The sequence below is a fragment of the Trypanosoma cruzi genome, genomic scaffold (assembly GCF_000209065.1).
Source record: "Trypanosoma cruzi strain CL Brener 1047053517111 genomic scaffold, whole genome shotgun sequence".
Classification (NCBI taxonomy): domain Eukaryota; phylum Euglenozoa; class Kinetoplastea; order Trypanosomatida; family Trypanosomatidae; genus Trypanosoma; species Trypanosoma cruzi.
The window spans coordinates 35,902-54,749 of record NW_001849515.1 but is presented as its reverse complement, the minus strand read 5'-3'; the positions used below and the strand labels follow the sequence as shown (position 1 = coordinate 54,749).

The window sequence follows — 18,848 nt, the reverse complement described above, 5'->3', positions numbered from 1 at the left end:
AGCCACCACGGCGTCTCTCACGACATGAGCAGCATCGCATGCTGGCGTCAAAAGGAAGGATTGAGCGGGAGGAACCACTTCCTCTCGTTGAATGTGTCACGCTGCCGGAGTCGTTTGAGTACGTGACAGCCACATACCCTTCGTATGTGAAGGATCTGCTCTTTTCATCGCCATTTTGCCGAGCGGCCGAGACATTGTCGTCAGGCAATCGTGACGTCACGACCACCATGCAGCCATTTGTGCCTAGCACCGCCCGTGAAGCAGGGCGGCGTCAGAAATGCAAGCGTGGCATCAGTGACGGTGAGGTGCGGCGTATTCCAGTTTACATGCAGTCAAGCGAGGAGCCCTCTGCGGCGCGACAGCTGCAAAAGACGCTTGAAAAGGCATCCTCCCTTGTAATGCCGGAGGGGCGTGACAAGAAGACACTGCGGCGACTGAAAAAGAAACTTAACGCCCAGCGTCAGCTGGTTGAGAAGCAGTCACGCAGCGAGGAGAGCAGCGCTGAGGCGAAGCGGCACATGCTGCGCCAGAATGACAAGGCTTTTCTTGCGGAAATTCAGCGTTTCTTGGGGGAGGAGGACGAAGACGTGAGGCAACTCCTCCGGCACGACGGGGGTGAGGCGCCAGGAAACAATAGGCAGGAGGAGAGGCAAATGAAGAAAAAGAAGAGTGTTTCCCGTGCAGGAGACAAAGTGGCATTATGTGGACGCAAGCGCCGCAGAGAGTCGGCGGAAACATTGTCCATGACACGTGCCGATGAGGAAGGAGACCGGCATGAATCGTCCAATGGCGGATGCAAGGCTGCAAAGAGAGGGCGGCGGGAAGTAAGCCACACGGAAAATCATCATCACACGGCTGCTAGCGCTGCTCGTACGTGCGGTAGGAATACACGCGCGGCGGTGAATGGTAGTCCATCAGAGCAGCCGGCGCTGAAGAATAAGAAGAAGAAGAAGAAGAAGAAGAGGGCGAGCAGGGAAATGGGGGCGACGAGCTTTCATTAATTGATTAATTGCACCTCCAACGTGCGTTTTGTTGCGATTAAGTTTTTATCTCTTTTTTTTCCCCCCTTGTCCCTCGGTGGGCGAAGGTGCGTCGCCGTGGACATCGCTAGGAACAACTCACAGAGACTTCCTGTTGCTTTTTTTTTTTTTTTTTTGTCACCACGAAAGTTTCTTCGCTTAGAGAGCGTGAGGATCGATGCGGCACAAGGCAGCGCAGTCTTGGAGTGAGTACGGGGGTGCGAGGCACACAGAGGCAAATGGGAGCTTGAAGACTGCCCAAGTCATGTCAACAAAGAAAACGTTCACAACATCTTCTGTGGCAGCACCGGCTGTCGCAACGGCAGGGGCAACCAGCACGCCGCTCTCGTTATTGGAGGACCGCGCAAAGGGGGACGACACCCCGCCTCTGCGCTACCGCACAGACTTGGATAAGCACGTAATTCACTTTGCCTTTCAGCGTTTCCCGCACAGTATTGAGATTTTGGAGGACGAAGACGTGATGTCCGAGGACTGGCACTTTTTTTGGATGAATGTGGGGCGCGTGCGCAGCATTTTCTCCACGGCGGAGTACCGCCTGACCGACACGCAGATCATAAATCACTTTCCGAACCACTATGAGCTAACCCGGAAGGACTTGATGTACAAAAACATCAAGAAGTACATTCGAGACCCCAACAACGCACAGCTGATGGTGCGGTATACGCCGCCATGTCGGGCACCGTACGAATGGAGTGAGAAACCATCCGGCTGGCTGCGTTTTGTAGATTGCGTGCCCGTGACGTACAACATTCCGAATGATTTCCAAATGTTCACACAGGAGTTTAGACGGCAGCCGTGTAGCACGTGGATTGTGAAGCCCACATCTCGTTCACAGGGTCGCGGCATCTTTCTCATCAATCGCATCACACAGCTAAAGAGGTGGATTAAAGAGAGGAAGGAGGCGGATGAGGCGGAGGGATTGCCAGCGAGCACGTTTGTTGTCTCCAAGTACGTTGCCAATCCACTTTTGATTGGTGGAAAGAAATTTGATCTGCGTCTCTATGTGCTTGTAACATCTTTTAAGCCACTGGTGGCGTACTTGCATGAGCAGGGCTTTGCCCGCTTTTGTGCCACTCCCTATGTCGCCAACGCCCTCAAGGATGATAATCTCTGCTCACACCTTACGAACGTGGCATTGCAGAAGGGCGAGGATGCATACAACGAGGTGCATGGCGGGAAGTGGTCTTTAGCGAATTTGTGCCTCTTTGTGCAGGGTCGATACGGGGCGGTGTGCGCGGATGGATTGATGCGGAGCATTGAGTTTACGATTTATCACAGCCTTAGGGCTATGGAGTCTGTGATGTTCAACGACAGGCACTGTTTTGAGCTGTACGGGTATGACATACTCATTGATGACTGCCTGCGACCCCATCTGATTGAAGTGAACTCATCCCCCTCACTCTCCACCACGACACTGTCGGATCGACTGCTGAAGGAGGAAGTACTGGCGGATGTGCTGAGCATCATTTTTCCGCCATCCTTTCCAAGCCCTTGCGCGATGTCATACTGGGAATATCGGCTTCGGACGGATTTGACAACGGCGTTACAGACTGGATTTCACTTGTTGCAAGTGGAGGCGTAAGCCGTGGAGCGGGGAGATGCCGCCGTGCCTCTTGTATGCGGGGAACGGGGAGGCGACGGAAGGCTTTGGGTGGGAGCCGTTGGTGCTGCGTTTCGGGCAGCTGCCCAAGTAGGGTGAATGGCTGTTTGATCCACACACACGGGGAGAGAGGAAAGAACGATAAAAAGGGGAAAAATGAAGGGGGAAGTTGAGGAGAGCGGTGATTGCATGTAAAGTTGTGAAGAGGCAGGGCGGTGGTGGTGGTGGGCGACGAAAGATAAAAGAAGGATGCGGACTGACTCCACTTCTTTAAGCCGTTGAGAGCCCTTTTTTCTCTCTCTTTTTTTTTTTTTTGCTGTTCTTTGGTGCCTGTAGGGCTTAATTCTGAGAGGAATTATTATTATTATTTTATATAACTTTCCGCCGACGTAATGTTTTTGGAGGTTTTTGTGGATCCTTTTGTATACTTCTGCGTTTCCTGCATTTTTGTGCCTATCCTTGTGGATCGTGAGCACCTCACGTACGCAGATGTCATTGGGTACTTGACTGAGCCAGCAATGTTGTTTGCCGCAGCGCTGCTTTTTATTGCTGTTGCCGAGGCGAAGATTGCCCGTTGGAGGTATCGTTCCCCGCCCTTGTCAACATTCTACGAGCGGATGCGGGCCCGCTGGTATCTTCTTAACGGCGTGGTGATTCACATTTTCATGGACGGTCTCGTTGGTGTTTTTAAGGCGAGCACACTCCTTGCAAGAAACTACGCGAAATTTGACAAGCGTTACGGTGCGGCGTTGGGCAACTTTGAAGGATCCGCGGTGCATGTTCTTTCCCTCATGGAACTCTTCGTGAAGGGGCCGCTTTGCATTTTGCTATACAGGGCCTATCAAACCCACAGCAGACACCGTGATGCACTGGAATTTTTTACCTGTGTGACGCAGGCGTACGGCACTTTAGTGTATATTGGGGAGGAGATAATTAGCGGTATGCCACACCTTGACGTGGACTATAACTGGGAGTTTACACCGCACTATTTGCTGTACTTTTGGTTTGCGATAGTGTTTGGCTGTCTTTGTTACCTTTTCGTTCCGTGTTGGTGGGGGTGGGAAGCGTACAAACGACTCGTCGCGGCATCCTCGCACCCTGCAAGGAAAGGAATGTCCGCAAGGGCCGCCCATCCTCCTCCTCCTTCCTTTTCCTTTTCTCCAGTGAAACTTACGAAGACGAAGTAATATCAGTTGGAACTGGAAATGACGGGTACAAAAAAAAAAAAAAAAAATCAATTTTTTAGGGAGTCTTCCAGCGGCTCTCTCTCTCTCTCCCTTTCGACTTCAAATGTAAACAAATAAATAAATAAATAAATAAATAAGTTCTGGGCGCCATCCACGCCGGCGTGGTCATGTCAACGAAGAATGGACATGGAAGATGCATCATTGTATGTGTTCACACGAATGTACATGGGCTGAGCATTTGTTTTTATTTTTTTATTTTTTATTTTTTGTTTTTCTTTTTTTTTTGGTTTGCTGTCGATGATAGGTGGCACGTGAATAGGTCTGCGATTGGATCCCATCATCTTCAGGCCATGCGCTGCGGGCGAGTGACTCTTCTGTTGGCACCAAGGCTGACCCCTGTCTGCACGGTAGCCAGGACGGGATCTTGTTCCTCCGCCTCCTCGTCCAAGTCGCTGCGGCAACTGGTGGGGGCCGCCACGCTCAGCACCGGTCCGTCGCTTGGGCAGAGTTTGGGCGCCATGGATGCACACTGCCGCCTTGGCACACGTGGTACGTCGCCGGAGTCAACAACGCCCATGACGGAGCGATCGTTTGACATTTTTGAGGGCAACAACAAACAGGCTTGGCTGGACCTCAAAACCGGGTGGTGCCACTTGTGTCAGGAGCCACTAGGGGCGACGATGGGCGTGCACATTGGTGATCGCGACCACACAAACCTGCAGTATTTTCTTTTTCTATACGCCGCACACGCACGGGACTGGTCAGGTGAGGAAATCCTGCATTCTTGCATGATGACAGCGCCCAGCGTACACCACTACGCGACCCGTCATACAACATGGGATCATCTTCATGTCATGGATGATGCGATGCGGCGTGCAGAACTGGAGGCGCTTCTTTTTTTTTTGACGCAACCACCCCATCAGGCCTTATCGCATGTACTGCAAGGACGTAGCCCATTTGGTTTTTGGTATAGCGGGGAGCGTATGTGGAAACTGCGCATTTCACGCCTAGTCACGCAGCTGTTTCCTCCAATCTCTGCGGGAATGATGACTAACTTTACACAGAAGTGCTGGGGAAGAAGCAACGGTGAAAGAATGTATGACGCTTTACGTTTGCAGCGTATCAAAGCCTACTTTGGTTGGCAGCCGTATGAGAGCAAAGAGAAGAAGGCTTTTTTCGTTCGTCAGCTGCTTTGGGAGCTTCTCTCAGTGGAGACACGGGAAGAGTTGGATGAGTTGACAAAGCACATGGCGGACTTGGCATTACAGCGGATGGCATTTGAGATGATATTTCTTCAGTCCATGGAGTACATGCACAAGGTACAGTACGTGTACAAACTGATGGGTTGCCCCACCGTCCATGAACTTGCTGCAATGAATCTTCTGTAGCCAGCGAGTGTCACTCTTTCGCGTTTATTTTTTCTTATTTGCCTTCCTCTGTGTGTCAGTGTGTGTGTGATTCAGCCATAGGGGCGTTAGTGTTCTTTCAACCTGCAATTTTTCCTTAAAAAAAAAAAGAAAAAAAAAAAAGAAAAGGGAAAAGCGAGGGGATGTTGTTTGCATTTACCATGACGACTGCCGTGTAGCTCTCTTTGCGGCTGTCCCCCTCCCTTTTTTTTTTTTTTTTGTTTCCCTTCTGAATATCATCTCTTTTTTTTTTTTCTCTCTCTCTGTCTCTCTCTTTCTGCTTGTGTGTGTGTAGGGTGGGGGGCACTTGCGAATCAAACGCGTTTAGACGAACTGGGGACAAACAAACCAAACCAAACCAAAAAAGAAAAGAATAGAAGGGGAGCATCACTGGGAACAGGATTGAGGGAGACTGTTGTTTTTATTATTACTGACCCCCATCAGTAGGATCACTGTTTTTGCTCATTATTGCCTCAAACCTTGAAGGAGGAAGAGGAGGAAAAAAGGGGGGCGGGCAAGCGGGGTGCAGGACGCATTACATTTGGCCGTCCATGCGGGTTCTGGAGGTAAATTGCGGTCGTGGCGATGTGCGGCGGCACTTTCTTCTCGCTGGGGAGACGTACACCGTTGGGCGAAAAGAGTGTCGTTTGCTGCTGCCCAACGGCGACCCGTCCATCTCGCGTCACCACGCCACCATCACCGTGCGGGCCATGTCACCATATGACGTGTTGGACCCGAACACAGAGATGGATGTGAGTGTGACGGATTGCTCCAAGCACGGCACACTGGTCAACAAGGAGCTCATTGGCCGCGAAAATAGCCGCTTTGTTTACCGTGAGGATACTATTAAATTTGGCAGGCGCGTGACCGCTCGGGTGCTCAGCACGGCGCTGATTTTAGTGGCATCGTCCAAGCTGAACGAGGCGGAGCGGCTGCTGCTTTTCAGCGACGCGGTTTCTTTGGGTGCATCGATCCTGCATGAACCCGTCTTACCACGTGAGACATTTTTTCACATGCAGATTGATTGCATTGGGTTTCTTTACGTGACACAAGATGGGTACGAGATGACGCCCGAAGTGCTGCTTGCGATGACCCACCAGTATCATGTGACGACGCCGAGTTACGTGAGGTCCCTTGTGGAGAAACTCCGGGAGGATAGCGCTGTCTCTCCCCTGCAATTTGCCTCACCCACTTTGGCCCGTTCCATCTCCTCAAAGTTCCCTGTGGAAGAACATATACCGCCCTTGAGGTCATTTTATAACGTGGGTGAATTCCTCTTGGCGCCGCCACAACCACCCCCACGCAGACTGCTGCGGAGCTACGCCTTTTTTATTGCCGACACACAGTTAAATAGCAGGTACGAGTCTCTCTTGGATTACTCTGGTGCGGTGGTGGCGTTCATGCCGCCTGAAAAGACGACGATGGCTTGGCCATACACACATGCGAAGACAACTATGGCCCTTGTGAGCGATGATATGTTTACCAGAATTGCGGTCAAGTTTGGAGTCAATCACGACCACCGCAGCAACGGCAATGGCGTTGATGAATCAGCCAGTTCTCCGTTGGGAAATGATGGTGACAATACTCATGCCAGCAACGGACGTTACCGCTGTGATGTTGCGGATCATGGGCGCGGCTCAACCCCACATAACGATCCCATTGAGTCGGCGTACATTACACTGTATAATGCTGGCATCTGCTTGATTCCTGAAACCAACGTATTGCGGGCCATTTTTATCGGAGACACGTTGGAGTTGAATGAGAAGCCATCAGCATTTTGCCTCCGACGTGTGGACGAAGCGTGCGCCAAGGCAGCAGAGGCAAACGAAGAAACAACAGCAGCAGCAGCCGAGGTGCCAGAGGCGGCTTCAACCGAAACGGCATCTTACGACCGTGTCTCCAACGAGAATTGTAGTGTGACATCGTCCACCTTCTCACCGTACATGGCAGCGGCACTCCAGCTGGAGAAGAGAAGCAATTCCTTATCTCCGCCACCGCCGCCGCCGCCGCCCACGGTGGCCCACGGCGGTGGACCGCTGAGGGATATGATGACAAACAGAGACCAGCAGTACGCCTGCAAAAGGACATCCGTGAAGGCGGTGAGTGGAAAGAAGGAATCTCCATGTGCCGCGAACGGGGAATGTGAAGGCGAAGAACCGCCAAAGACGCCGAGGAAAAGGGAGGAGCGTCGCTCCGAAGGGGCGCAGCAGCAGCAGCCCGCTGCGTCTTGTGTGGGACACACTCGTGCGAATAACACCAACACCACCGCCGTAACGAAATTGAGGGCGTTTGAATTTTCAGATGTGAGACCGGCGACAGCGGAGGTCAACGCGTTGGAGAAGAAGCCTGTCGTTGTGCACACGGCATTGCAAATGAACGGGAGTAACACAGGAGTCTCTTTACTGTCACGGCAACGTGTTACAGCCCACAAACTCTTCGTGCCGCCACCGCTCTTTCGCTCCCCGTCTTCTGTGCTCATGTCGTCACGCAGCATGTCCTACCAACCCTCCAAAGATTCCGAATTTGCACCACATGCCGAGTCGTTGGAGAAGCAAAAGGAACGGTGCCACACGTCAGAAGGGGTGGATTCCGGGCCTGTGGTGGGGGTTCCGCGGCACGAGTACTCCGCGTCGTCGCAGCCCGCATCACGTAATTCCTCGATAGGATCTCACCAGCATTCTGAAGTGTCTGGCAGCACGTCACGGCGCACGAGTTTTGGTGAGCCTGTCCGTGCGCCCCATCCGCATCCAGTGGGGCGTACCCACTTAAAATCGATTTCTTCTGCACGGCCATTGCAGCGACAGAAGTCGTGCCCGTCATCCGCAGTATGTCATGCATGGGACAAACGCCAAACTTCTTCGAATGGTCGTGATGCCTCTCCGCTTGCCTCTTTTAATACAGGTGGGCGTCGTTTTAGCGATTCCGCATTGTCTGCGCGGCAGCATCATTCTGTTGCCCACAAGAAGTGTAATAATAATGATAATGATAATAATAATCAGGAAAAGCAACAGGAACAGACAGTCAATTTTAATACCACCAGTGGCGCACCGAGTACTGTTCCCTCCTCTGGGGATATTGCGCGGCATCAAGATGCCTTATTGGGGAAGCGTTGTGGAGAATTCATGAACGGTTTTTTTGATGAATTTTCTGTCAGTGTGGAAGATACATGCTGGCATTGCCTGAAGCAGGGCCAAGTGGATGCAAAGAGCAGGGAATTTTTGGAAATTGGGGCGGTGCGGGTGATGGAATTTCTTAGGTGCATTCAGCGGATGGAACGTGACATCCCGCCCAGCTACAGCACGGAGACAACACGGGGACATGTCTACGAGGTTCGCAAAAGGACCCTCGCAACACTTCGGCGAATTCTTTCTACCTGCGAGTCTGTGAGGTCACAACTGTTGTTTACTTTGAAGGAATTATGTGATGCCGTCAGCTGCCGCCCTTCCTCCGCGTCTCGTTCATTACGGTCCAGACGGGCCTCCGTGCCCTATGAAAGGAAAAGCTCTCTGTGCGGCAATTGAAGGAACCATCACCAACCGCCACGAGATGCAGGGAAAAGTAAAAGGAGTGGAAGTAGAAGTGGCACCACACAACTGTGCGTGTGGGATTTGGATGGGGTGTGCGGATGCGGGGGAACACAACAGTCAAAGTGAGGACATTGGCCCCTGATTTGCCATTAAAAGCGGGTAGAGGGCGAAAATGAAAAAGAAGAAGAAGAAGAACCACCACCAACACCACCACCACAACAACAAAAACAAAACTAGAAAAGAACAAACATAAAAAAAGAAAATCGAGGAGATTTTGTCAAGGCCCCACTATTCCCCACACACTGCTATCATGGTTGAGAGAACAATAATAATAATAATAAGAAATATCTTCGCTACCCTTTACCTTTCACGACTTTTTTTTTTTTTGTTGTTGTTTATTTTTATTTTTGCAAACGTGTAGTTTTGTGTATTTGTGTGTGCTCTTTCGCACACGTTACTCAAACCCTCTCTGTGTCCATTATATATAAATATAAATATATGTATTGGCTGAGCTGGGTGGGGAGGAGATAATTGAACGATGCCTCTTGACATACCTGCTGTTTAAGGAGCAGCAGAAAAGAAGGGTCTAAGAAAATATAAATAAAGTGAAGAAAAGAAAAAAAAAAAAGGAAAAGGAAAAAAGGGGAGGAGGAGGAGGAGGGGAATTTTTTGATGTTTTTTTTTTTTTTTTTAAATTGTGTGTGTAAGTGTGGACACATTTCTTACCCTGTTAGAGTTCATTAGAAGCTGCTCAAATTACGCACGGAGGGAAGGGGAATAATTAGACGTGGGCAGTTGACATGCGGCGGTGGGATGGGCGATGGGCAGGACTTCTTTGCGCCCCCCGTCACTTTCATTCCTTCCCTTTCCCTTCCTAACCTGCCGTGGGAGAGTCGGTGTTTGGTTTCGCAGCCCGCATCTATATCTATATCTATGTTGACTTGTATTTATTTATTTATTTATTTATTTTTTTTTGCTGTTGTTTATTTTTACTTTTACTGTTGGCGTTATTCTACTTGTCTGAGAAACGTATTCCCAAATGCTGTTTTTTTTTTTTTTTTTTGTTATTATTATTATTAGTGTTGGTGGTGTGTTGGAAGTAATTTTTCTGGGAGTTTGGGAGTTTGGGGGTTATTTGTGCTGCACGTTGTTGTTTTCAATGACGCCACCATGTTTTTATATGCGTATCCGCTACCGCCTTTCCCTTTTTTTTTTCTTTTTTTTTTCTTCCATGGCTGTTGTGGACACATGTATGCACATGTCTGGTGAGGAACGTCACCAGGGAGGAGGAGAAAAGGGACCGATGGACCATGACGAGCCGCCGTCGTACCGTACACGTGTGGAGGCGTCTGTGGAGTTGATGGCGTTGCGCGTCAAACCCGTCCATCTCCTCGGGGAGGTGCTGAAGGCGTTGCGTGGCTGCCTATACGACATGCGAGGGGTGCGCAATGTGATGGACGCCCCGCAGCCCACCTCGGACCCCGGCGAGGAACACAAACTGCTGCTGCTGAACCCACAAGTAATTCCTCCCCCATCGTCTGCTGCAAAGAACGACTCGATGGCACCAACACAACCCCTTTGGGTGGAGGCGAACCACGCGTCGGTGCCGCCTGTCGTGCGGGAGCGACTGCAGTCATTCCTGCTGGGCAAACGGTCCGTCGCGCAGAGTCTTCGTGTGGCGGTGGCCCAACACACTGTGCGACTGAGCCACAGAAATTTCACGATGCCGGAGCTTCTGCAGCGTATTCTTCCGCCGGGGACAATTCCGCTGAGCGGCTTTGAGCAGGTGGGCCACATAGCGCACGTCAACCTCTCTGCCGCCCACCTGCCGTATCGCGCGGACATTGGCGCCGTCATTTTGGACTGCAACCCCACCGTGCGTGTCGTTGTGAACAAAGTGGACAACATCGCAAGCGTGTTTCGCGAGTTCAAGATGGAAGTCATTGCGAGGCGCACCACCCACTCCGACATGAAGGGAACTCCGGTGAAAGAAAATAGTGGAGACGAGGAGGAACTGCACGGCCTTCTGCTGGCGACTGTACGACAGCATGGCTGCATCTTTCGCGTTCCGTACGATCGCGTTTATTGGAACTCGCGACTTAGCCACGAGCACGCGCGGGTTGTTGGCATGATGCAGAGCGGGGATATGCTTTATGACGCCATGGCGGGTGTTGGGCCCTTCGCCATACCCGCTGCCGTGGCCGGCGTTAAAACTTACGCGAATGATCTGAACCCCGTTGCAGCGGAGTATCTGCGCATCAATGCGGAGCTCAATCACATCAACAAAGATACATTTCATGTGTTCAACATGGACGGCCGTGAGTTCCTGAATACAGTTCTCTACCGTGACGTAGTGAGTGGGGCGGCGGTGTGTGGTCGACGCCACGTGACGATGAATCTTCCAGCCATTGCGGTGGAGTTTTTGGATGTATTCACCAAGCCGCCCTGGTCACAACCGCTGGTGTCGTTATCATCATTGGAGGAGAAGGCTAAGGAAGGCAAAGAAAAAGGGGAACACGTGAAGATGCATCCAGACAAGCGATTGCTCTTTCATGTTTACTGCTTTTCAAAGAATATGGATGACTTTTTGGGTGATGCCGTCAAGCAGGTGGAGCGGTGGCTGGCGTTCAGCTTGGCGGGGGAAAACCTGGAGGCAGTGCACATGGTGCGGGATGTCGCGCCGTTGAAGCGCATGGTTTGTGTGAGTTTCACTCTTCCGGAGGCATTTTGGCTCCACCGTGAGGCCAAAGGGATGTCACCACTCAAGCGAGCCCGCAGTGATTGAGACATTGATGCCTTTGCGTGTGTGTGTGTGTGTGTGTGTGTTTGCCCATACTTCTCCGGTACTTTTTGGCCCTATCCATGTGTGGACGTCTTGCAAGGAGGCGCTTTGTTCCCTTTTAATCACCACCAATCCGCGACGCACGCATGGCCTTTGGTGTCCACAACATAAATATATAATTTTTGTTTACTTTCTACCTGGCGGGCATCATTCTTGTGGACCGCTTTATACATCTTCTACAGTTGCCTTTTTTTTTTTCCCTTCTTTTTCTTCTTCTTCTTTTAACTTAGGCCTCCATCTCTTGTATTTCTCGGAGAGGGAGGGAGGAGGAGGAGGAGGACGGCGTGCGTGGCGAGATGGGCAACGATGAGATCTTTGAGGATCTTTTTATTTCCGACACGGAGCCCGAGGAACTTTACGAGGAGCTTGGCCCCATTGGCGTCGGCAACTACGGGTCCGTCATAAAAGCCCGCAACCGACAGACGCAGGCGATTGCGGCCATTAAGCTCGTGCTTCTTGTTGACAAGGACGAGCGTGACTTTGTGCAGAAGGAAATCAGCATCCTGAAGAAGTGCGTTCACCCTAATATTGTGCGATATTACGGAGCTCACAAGTCGCTTAGCAAGCTGTGGATTGTCATGGAGTACTGTGAAGGCGGGTCGGTGGATATGGTGTACAAAGTGTTGCGGCACCCGCTGCCGGAGAACCTCATCGCGTACGTCTGTCGTCAGGTGCTGCTTGGACTCCAGTACCTGCACGCGAACCGAAAAATTCATCGTGATATCAAAGGTGGCAACATTTTGCTCACTCGTGATGGTGACGTGAAGCTGGCAGACTTTGGCGTTAGCACGGAACTGTCCCATTCCCTGTCACGGCGGAATACATTTGTTGGGACGCTGCTTTGGATGTCCCCCGAGGCGATTCTTGAGCTGGACTACGATGAGAAGGCGGATTTGTGGAGTTTAGGCATCACGCTGATTGAGATGGCAGAGGGGGCACCGCCGTATATTGATACGCATCCCGCCCGAGCACTCTTCATGATCCCAAAGGTGGATCCCCCAACGTTGCATGACAAGGATCGGTGGTCACCGCAGATGGCCCTCTTCTTGAAGCGGTTGCTGATAAAAGACTATCGCCTGCGACCCACCGCGACAGCTATGCTTAACGACCCATTTGTGGCACCGGAGAAAATTGGAACAAAGGAACAAATGAAAGCGGTCATTGATGAGGTGCTTGCGAAGAAGGAGGCGATGAGCCCACAACGGCTACACGGTGAGACGAATTCCAGTGCGACGTTTGTTGAGCGTACATCTACGGACACTGACGGGGAAGACGGGGTTACCAACGACACCTGTACCAGCGGGAGAGCGCCCACTGGCGCGAAGGTCCCTGCTAATACTTCTCCCGTGGCTATGGAGGCAATTGACATCACTGGAGCACATCTTTTTTTTCACGACGGTACATTGCTGCCGTTACCAATGCTCTCTACACATGACATTGGGTTCGATGAGCTGGGGCTTGGCCGAGAGGGAATTGGACCGTTCGCCAAGCCAGTGCCTGACGCCGAATCATTACTTGTTCCACCAGAACAACGTTCAACGGCTTTACACGGCAGTGGCGGGCTTGCATACACTATGCATGTCACTCAGACGCTCAAGTCAATGTTGTATTACCACAAACAGTTACCGTTTTTCCGAGAGGTGACGGACACGGAGGCGATCAAGTCCAAAGAACTCCAGCTGAAGTACGGCTCTATTTTGAAGAGCATCTATCGCCTGTAAAGGGAGCCAAGAGGGCGAGAAAAAATCTCTTACACTGGAAATCACAACGGCTAACATTGGTGATGATGATGATAGTGTTAGTGGAGGGTTCGATGGACCGAGACGAATGGCGGGTGATGTGTAGGTTATAGGAGCAGAAGAAGAAGTGGGATGCGTGTGGCGACACCAGAAATGACGGCGGGTGATGATTTTTGGTGTTTGTTTCTTTCATATCCGTGTTTTTATTCTTTTTTTTTTTTTTGGTTGTTTGCCTCACAATCCCAATATGCCGTCTCCCATGTGTCTCTTTGTTTTTTTCCGCGCTGTTGTCTGCGATGACTGTTGTTCCATTTTGAACCATCCAATGCGTATGCAACGCTGACTTATTTTCCACCGCCGTTCACAGCAGCCCTTCTTTCTCTTTCCATGTTTGTTGGTTTTGTGTTGCATGGCGCTTGTTTTATTCCTGGAGTATTCTTATTATTATTAATTGTTTCTTTTTTTTTCTTTTGCTTCTCTGCCATTTTTTGCGGCACAATCCGCCCACTACTCTTCAACATCCGTTTTGGCTGGAGGAGCAGAGAAAAGGAAATAAATATCGCTTGAACAGCACGAAGGGGGGGGGGAGTTAAATTGGTGTGCGCCTGCAAACAACATAGCATGATGAGCGGCCTGACGTCTTCCTCGCGGGAGGAGCTGCTGCGGTTGGATGAGGAGCGAGCGGCAGTTATGAGGCAGATAGAGGAGGCGATGGCGTTTCTCAACACAACACCGGTGGGATTGGATGGCCCTCTCGTTGACGGGGAAGGCTTCCCGCGTAATGACTGTGACTTGTATGCCGTACGTCGAGCTCGGCAGGCGGTGATCTGCGGGAGAAACGATCTCAAGGCATTGGAGAATTCCATGCACGAAAAGCTTGCCTTGCTGCACGAGGAAAACCAGGAGGAGGCAACGAAGCAGATGGAAAGAGATAACGAGGCGCGGCGGAAAGGCAAATCCGAAGCTGTGCAACGTGAGCAGCGAAGGCGCCTGGTGCGTGAAATGTCGAAAAAATCACCGTTTGTTCGGGTTTTGACGACTTCAGCTAACAGTCCTGGCGCGCAGGCGGGTTTGACTGCGGGCGACCTTATCGTGCAGTACGGTGAAATTGATGCGACGACGGTGGCGGCAAAAGGATTTGGCGAGATGGCACGGGTGACAGCCAGTCACGAAGGGAAAATGATCAGCGTGTGGGTGAAGCGCAAGGGTGAGGCGGAGGATGAGGCTGTTGAGATTTTGTTGGTGCCAACGCGTTGGGCTGGTAGCGGTCTCATTGGGTGTGAATTTGAGCCGTGCTTGCAGGGATAAAAAAAGGGAGAGATTTCAAAAAGAGAAGAATTAGGTTATTTGGAGGGGGACACGGAAGCGGGAGAAATGACGGTAAGTACCTTTGAAAGGTCTTGGATTTACGGCAAACATGACCAGTCGTATTTCTCTTTTTAAAGAATTTTTGGTCCCTCTTTTGCAGTGAAGGAGTTGGACTGCCTTTTTATTTTATTTATTTATTTTATTGTCTGCATGTCCGTTTTTTTCTTTGGAGCTCTCAAGAAGACTGGTGTTCACATCCACCGGCTTGCTTTTTTTTTTTTTTTTTTTTTTTGGTGCCGTATTATCTTCCCGCTTTTCACCCTCTCTCTCTCTCTCTCTCTGTGTGTGTGTGAATGAGTGAGTGAGTGGGGGTGCGCCCACGGCTCTTTTTGTTTGTGGAACGTCCTGAGAAAAACAAAAAGAGGGTCACGGGAAACGGGAATGCCGCCCTACTCGCGAGTTATTAATTTGTACGAGCGATTCACAGTGTTGTCTGCCGCCGCCATCCGGCGGGAGGTGCATGGATTGTTAGGCACCACCACCTGCAGCACCCCGCTGTTGGAGCTGCGGGAGGTGTGCGAATTGCTGTTGAAGAGCGGCGAGCGAAGCCGGGCTATTTTGGTCGCAGACGCCCTTCCACAGGCTCAGCGGCAGTCACTTGTCACCTCATTGGGGCTGACAGACCTGCCACACCAGCCAATCGGGCCTCATTGTCAGGAGCAGCAGACGGATAATGCTGCTGCTACTGCTGCGGGCCCTTTCCCAGCAATGGAGTTGTCTGAGATGTCGAATGAGAAGCTGCTGCGGTTGGGGTTTGCGCTGCAGCGGCCGCAGTCTCAACGCAGACGGGCTTCACTTCACTTCACCGATTCGAATAACGACGATGGCGAGGAGGAGGAGGAGGAGGAGAGGGCGGGGTACAACGCGGTGATGCAGCGTCAACTGTTCCTGGAGCTTCGTCGGCGGCGACGGTACAAGGATCTGATGCAGTGCGTCATGAACTGGAAGTCGAAAGGGCTCCTCCCAACGAGACGACGGACGGGAGAACGTGACAGTGACGGGATACGCAAAGCGAGTGATGAGGAGAGTTTCTCCCAACCCATGGGAGTTAGCGGTACAGAAAAGACATTGACGGATGTTGTGGCACCATTCAACGCGGAGGAGGCGTTGCGTGGGCTCATATTCAACACCTCGTCTTCCTCCACTTTGTACGGCTCGTCCGGGGGTCAGTGGGAGGAGGCACTGCGGGAGTGCCCGGAGTTTTTCATTATCACGCTCCAGGAGCCAACAGCGGCTTTGCAGTTCCTTCGCAAGACAAGTGTAGAAATGGTAACGCGGTTTGCACTTTGCCTTTTGCAGGGGGATATCACGGCCCAATTGACGCACGCACCTTCTACTGTGCACAACCGGCCGGAGCAGCGTGTCGCATGGGAAACCATTGCCTCGTTGTGCTTTGCCCTTCGGCCGCATCTGCTGCATGCGAAGAAGGTCGTCAAGGTGGACCTTCTGCAGGCTGTGCTGCGTGCACTGCGGGAGGAGGCGGCGACGATTGGGGACAATTTCATGGCTCGGCGAAGCGCCAACCCATCAATTGCAAATGACGCACGTCTTTTGGCAATGCGTTCTGCAGTTGAAAGCCTTTGTGCGTCCTTGTCGCATCAACAAAAGGAGGCCCAGGCGCGGTTTATAGGACTGCCGCTGTTTATTGAAGTTGCCGTTGCCTTGCGTGACTGCGGCGTGCAAGTCCCGAGCGCACTGGCACAATGTGTTTTTTTATGTCTTGGTGACTCACAGCTTCATCAATGGAATGAGATGTCTTCATCTGGCAGCCAGGCACCAGTTGGCAGGGAGTTACTTGTTACGCTGCTGAGTTCCCCTCCGACCGATCGATGGGTGTCGGCACTTCGTCTGCTGCGTTTGTGCGATGAGCGGCGTGAATTTGTTGTCACTGCCGCACATCTTCGCTGCATCCTCAGCGGTCTGCAGAGCATTTCAATTAGTCATACATGGCAGACAGCTCTTTGTGTCGCAAATTCCATCATGAATCAGTATGATATCTTCCCTGATGATGCTTCGGTAGAAAAATTGATGTTGAATCTTCATGCGGCATCATGGCAACGCGCATTTGAGGTACTGCATCTGTATGATAAGAATCACATTGCACCGCCGCCGCAGCTCTTGCGTGATCTGCACGTGGTGGCAATGAAGCACAGTTCCTGGGATGTTGTGCTGAGGGTCATGCAGTGGATTGAAGAAGTGGGGTCGGAGCAGGCTAGTTTTATGAATCATGTTTATTGCCTTCGCGCATTTGGATGCGCGGGGAAATGGAAAGAGGCCATGGAGCTTTTAAAGCGCCTAAAAGGCATTTCAGGCCTTGAAATGAGCGGTCGCTCTGTGTTCAATGAGGTGACGGTTGCAGTCCCCGTCATGGGCATGGTGGAAAATGAGCACTGGGAGTCGGTTGTGCGGTTTGTTGTGACATTATTTCGTCAATGCGGAGCCAAACTGACGCGTGAAGGGAGGGAGGTGGCCCTTGCGGCGGAGCTTCTTGCTCTTCTGCGTATAGGCGATGTGGCTCGGTTAGCATTCTTTTTGAATAGGCACAGCGGGGAGCCAATGGATGCACACGACGTTGCGGCGGGGAAGTATGCGGACGATGACCCTCAACTTGAGGGATTCGGCGTGCCATCGTTTGTCGAGGAGTTGCGTGCGATTGTTCAGAGGGCGATGGAGCTGCACTCGTTGTGTGGCATGGAGCACCTCAACGCGCCTATTCGGCTGGTGTATGACATCATTGCCGGTGAGGAGTACCGCCGCAATCATCATGCGGAGCGGATTGGGCCAGTGACGCGTGGCATGCCCCCGCAGCGGCCGTTGTACCTCCCGCCGCTCCACGTGCAGGCGCAGTACGAGAGTTTTGCAACGGCGCTCGGGAAAATGATCCGCCGTGAGGAGCGACTGTTCAGCGTGGCGACGCAACAGGCTGTGGCAGAGGCGATGTCAAAAGCCGGCGCAGGCTCTGCGTACCTGAAGGCTGCGCTGCTGTAAAAAACAGCGGTGGAGAGAGGGAGAGAAGGAGGAGGACGGAAGACGAAGAAACAGAAAAAAAAAAAAAAGGGTGGTGGGTGAGAAACACACAAACAAACAAACAACAAGCGTGGTGACGCCAGGAATGAATGGTGTGGCTCTCTCCGCATGTCTTTTTTGATTTATTTGTTTTCTTTCTCTCTACGTTTTTCCTCATTTATGTTTTGTTGCTTTTTTCTCTCACTCTCACTCTGTGCCGCCGTTTTTGAGGGACGCAGCTGACTCACGAGGAGTTATCATCACACCGCTAAGAGCAGTACTTTTCTGCAGTCTGCGTCTCTGAGAAGTAGTCAGGGCGCGAAGTTCATTGGTCTCTCGTACGGCATGGATAAAACGTGGGAGAAGGTGTTCAACGGCACAAAAACGACATCGAACACCACGCAAGAGCCGGGGAGAGAATACCAGGTGGCGTTGATGCTGCAGGACGGCAACAAGGGCTCCGTGTACGTGGATGGTGTGATTGTGGGGAACTCAGAGACGATACCAACAGTTGAGGCTGAAGTCTCTCATTCTTCTACATTGGGGGAGACGAAGACGACAGCGACAGCGATTTGACGGTGACGAACGTCTTTCTGTACGACCGCCCACTGAGTGTCCATGAAATAAAAATGGTCAAGAAGAGCGGTGACGGCTCCATGGGTGGGGGCGTGTCGCGGGCGCTCCTACTGCTGCTGGGGCATTGCGGCCCTTTACTGAGAAATCGTAATGAGGAATTCCTGCCTCCAGCGGGAGCAATATATATATGCCTCTCCACGCACCCTCTGAAATAATTGCCGCTTTTTGCGTGGATGCAACTTTCATTTTATATATTTTATTTTACTTGACTTGACACTTAGTTTGCTTTCCAGGGCTTTTCCTCCATGTGGAATCATTCTTTTCTTTGGGGCTAGCACTGCGGGTTTTTTTGTTTTTCATTTTGCACTTTTGTGTGTTTTATTTTTTGTTTTCTCCCGTGAGTGTGTCCGGCTTGTGACCTGAGGGTTCTCTTCCCCATTCACCATCACCACGGCTGCGGCAGTCGGGGGTAATTTTGTTCTGCGTGATTGAACTGTGTGTTTCTCCCAGCTGCTGGCGTATTACTTTTGGATCATCCGCTCTTTTTTTTTTTTTTT

The 18,848-nt window shown here is 51.5% G+C and overlaps 9 protein-coding genes and 1 pseudogene across 9 annotated transcripts, besides 25 other annotated features; all 10 read left to right on the top strand.

Annotated features, from left to right (window-relative positions):
* Window positions 1–589: a sequence feature (heterozygous, Esmeraldo-like haplotype).
* Tc00.1047053506743.220 (hypothetical protein, conserved) lies at window positions 1–1,001 on the top strand (the record flags this gene model as incomplete). The annotated part of the gene is made up of 1 exon (XM_811261.1): window positions 1–1,001. A coding segment is annotated over one exon (1,001 nt), but the record flags the coding sequence as incomplete, so codon positions are not given.
* Window positions 590–1,708: a sequence feature (areas merged during assembly that could not be assigned to a particular haplotype. This can correspond to areas where the two haplotypes were merged or to regions with more than two copies in the genome that were merged during assembly.).
* Window positions 932–963: a microsatellite.
* Window positions 1,198–2,622, top strand: Tc00.1047053506743.210 (tubulin tyrosine ligase, putative; the record flags this gene model as incomplete). The annotated part of the gene is made up of 1 exon (XM_811260.1): window positions 1,198–2,622. One exon carries the CDS (start codon window positions 1,198–1,200, stop codon window positions 2,620–2,622), a length of 1,425 nt encoding a protein of 474 aa, XP_816353.1.
* Window positions 1,709–18,848: part of a sequence feature (heterozygous, Esmeraldo-like haplotype) that runs on past the window's edge.
* Window positions 2,994–3,017: a sequence feature (AT_rich).
* Tc00.1047053506743.200 (hypothetical protein, conserved) lies at window positions 3,306–3,827 on the top strand (the record flags this gene model as incomplete). The annotated part of the gene is made up of 1 exon (XM_811259.1): window positions 3,306–3,827. One exon carries the CDS (start codon window positions 3,306–3,308, stop codon window positions 3,825–3,827), a length of 522 nt encoding a protein of 173 aa, XP_816352.1.
* Window positions 3,857–3,885: a sequence feature (AT_rich).
* Window positions 3,934–3,964: a microsatellite.
* On the top strand, window positions 3,995–5,215 carry Tc00.1047053506743.190 (hypothetical protein, conserved; the record flags this gene model as incomplete). Its single annotated transcript, XM_811258.1, has 1 exon — window positions 3,995–5,215. One exon carries the CDS (start codon window positions 3,995–3,997, stop codon window positions 5,213–5,215), a length of 1,221 nt encoding a protein of 406 aa, XP_816351.1.
* Window positions 4,065–4,112: a microsatellite.
* Window positions 5,333–5,361: a microsatellite.
* Window positions 5,438–5,512: a sequence feature (A-rich).
* Window positions 5,785–8,754, top strand: Tc00.1047053506743.180 (recombination initiation protein NBS1, putative; the record flags this gene model as incomplete). Its single annotated transcript, XM_811257.1, has 1 exon — window positions 5,785–8,754. One exon carries the CDS (start codon window positions 5,785–5,787, stop codon window positions 8,752–8,754), a length of 2,970 nt encoding a protein of 989 aa, XP_816350.1.
* Window positions 7,222–7,244: a microsatellite.
* Window positions 8,202–8,229: a microsatellite.
* Window positions 8,976–9,022: a sequence feature (T-rich).
* Window positions 9,238–9,260: a sequence feature (AT_rich).
* Window positions 9,349–9,402: a sequence feature (T-rich).
* Window positions 9,436–9,457: a sequence feature (AT_rich).
* Window positions 9,705–9,733: a microsatellite.
* Window positions 9,806–9,839: a sequence feature (AT_rich).
* Window positions 10,019–11,545, top strand: Tc00.1047053506743.170 (hypothetical protein, conserved; the record flags this gene model as incomplete). The annotated part of the gene is made up of 1 exon (XM_811256.1): window positions 10,019–11,545. One exon carries the CDS (start codon window positions 10,019–10,021, stop codon window positions 11,543–11,545), a length of 1,527 nt encoding a protein of 508 aa, XP_816349.1.
* Window positions 11,560–11,586: a microsatellite.
* Window positions 11,775–11,825: a sequence feature (GA-rich).
* On the top strand, window positions 11,899–13,323 carry Tc00.1047053506743.160 (protein kinase, putative; the record flags this gene model as incomplete). Its single annotated transcript, XM_811255.1, has 1 exon — window positions 11,899–13,323. One exon carries the CDS (start codon window positions 11,899–11,901, stop codon window positions 13,321–13,323), a length of 1,425 nt encoding a protein of 474 aa, XP_816348.1.
* Tc00.1047053506743.150 (proteasome 26S non-ATPase subunit 9, putative) lies at window positions 13,963–14,649 on the top strand (the record flags this gene model as incomplete). Its single annotated transcript, XM_811254.1, has 1 exon — window positions 13,963–14,649. The coding sequence occupies one exon, from the start codon at window positions 13,963–13,965 to the stop codon at window positions 14,647–14,649; it is 687 nt and encodes a 228-aa protein (XP_816347.1).
* Window positions 14,828–14,853: a sequence feature (AT_rich).
* Window positions 14,919–14,941: a microsatellite.
* Window positions 14,971–14,990: a microsatellite.
* On the top strand, window positions 15,091–17,697 carry Tc00.1047053506743.140 (hypothetical protein, conserved; the record flags this gene model as incomplete). The annotated part of the gene is made up of 1 exon (XM_811253.1): window positions 15,091–17,697. The coding sequence occupies one exon, from the start codon at window positions 15,091–15,093 to the stop codon at window positions 17,695–17,697; it is 2,607 nt and encodes an 868-aa protein (XP_816346.1).
* Window positions 15,538–15,558: a microsatellite.
* Tc00.1047053506743.135 lies at window positions 17,959–18,432 on the top strand (annotated as a pseudogene).
* Window positions 18,832–18,848: part of a sequence feature (A-rich) that runs on past the window's edge.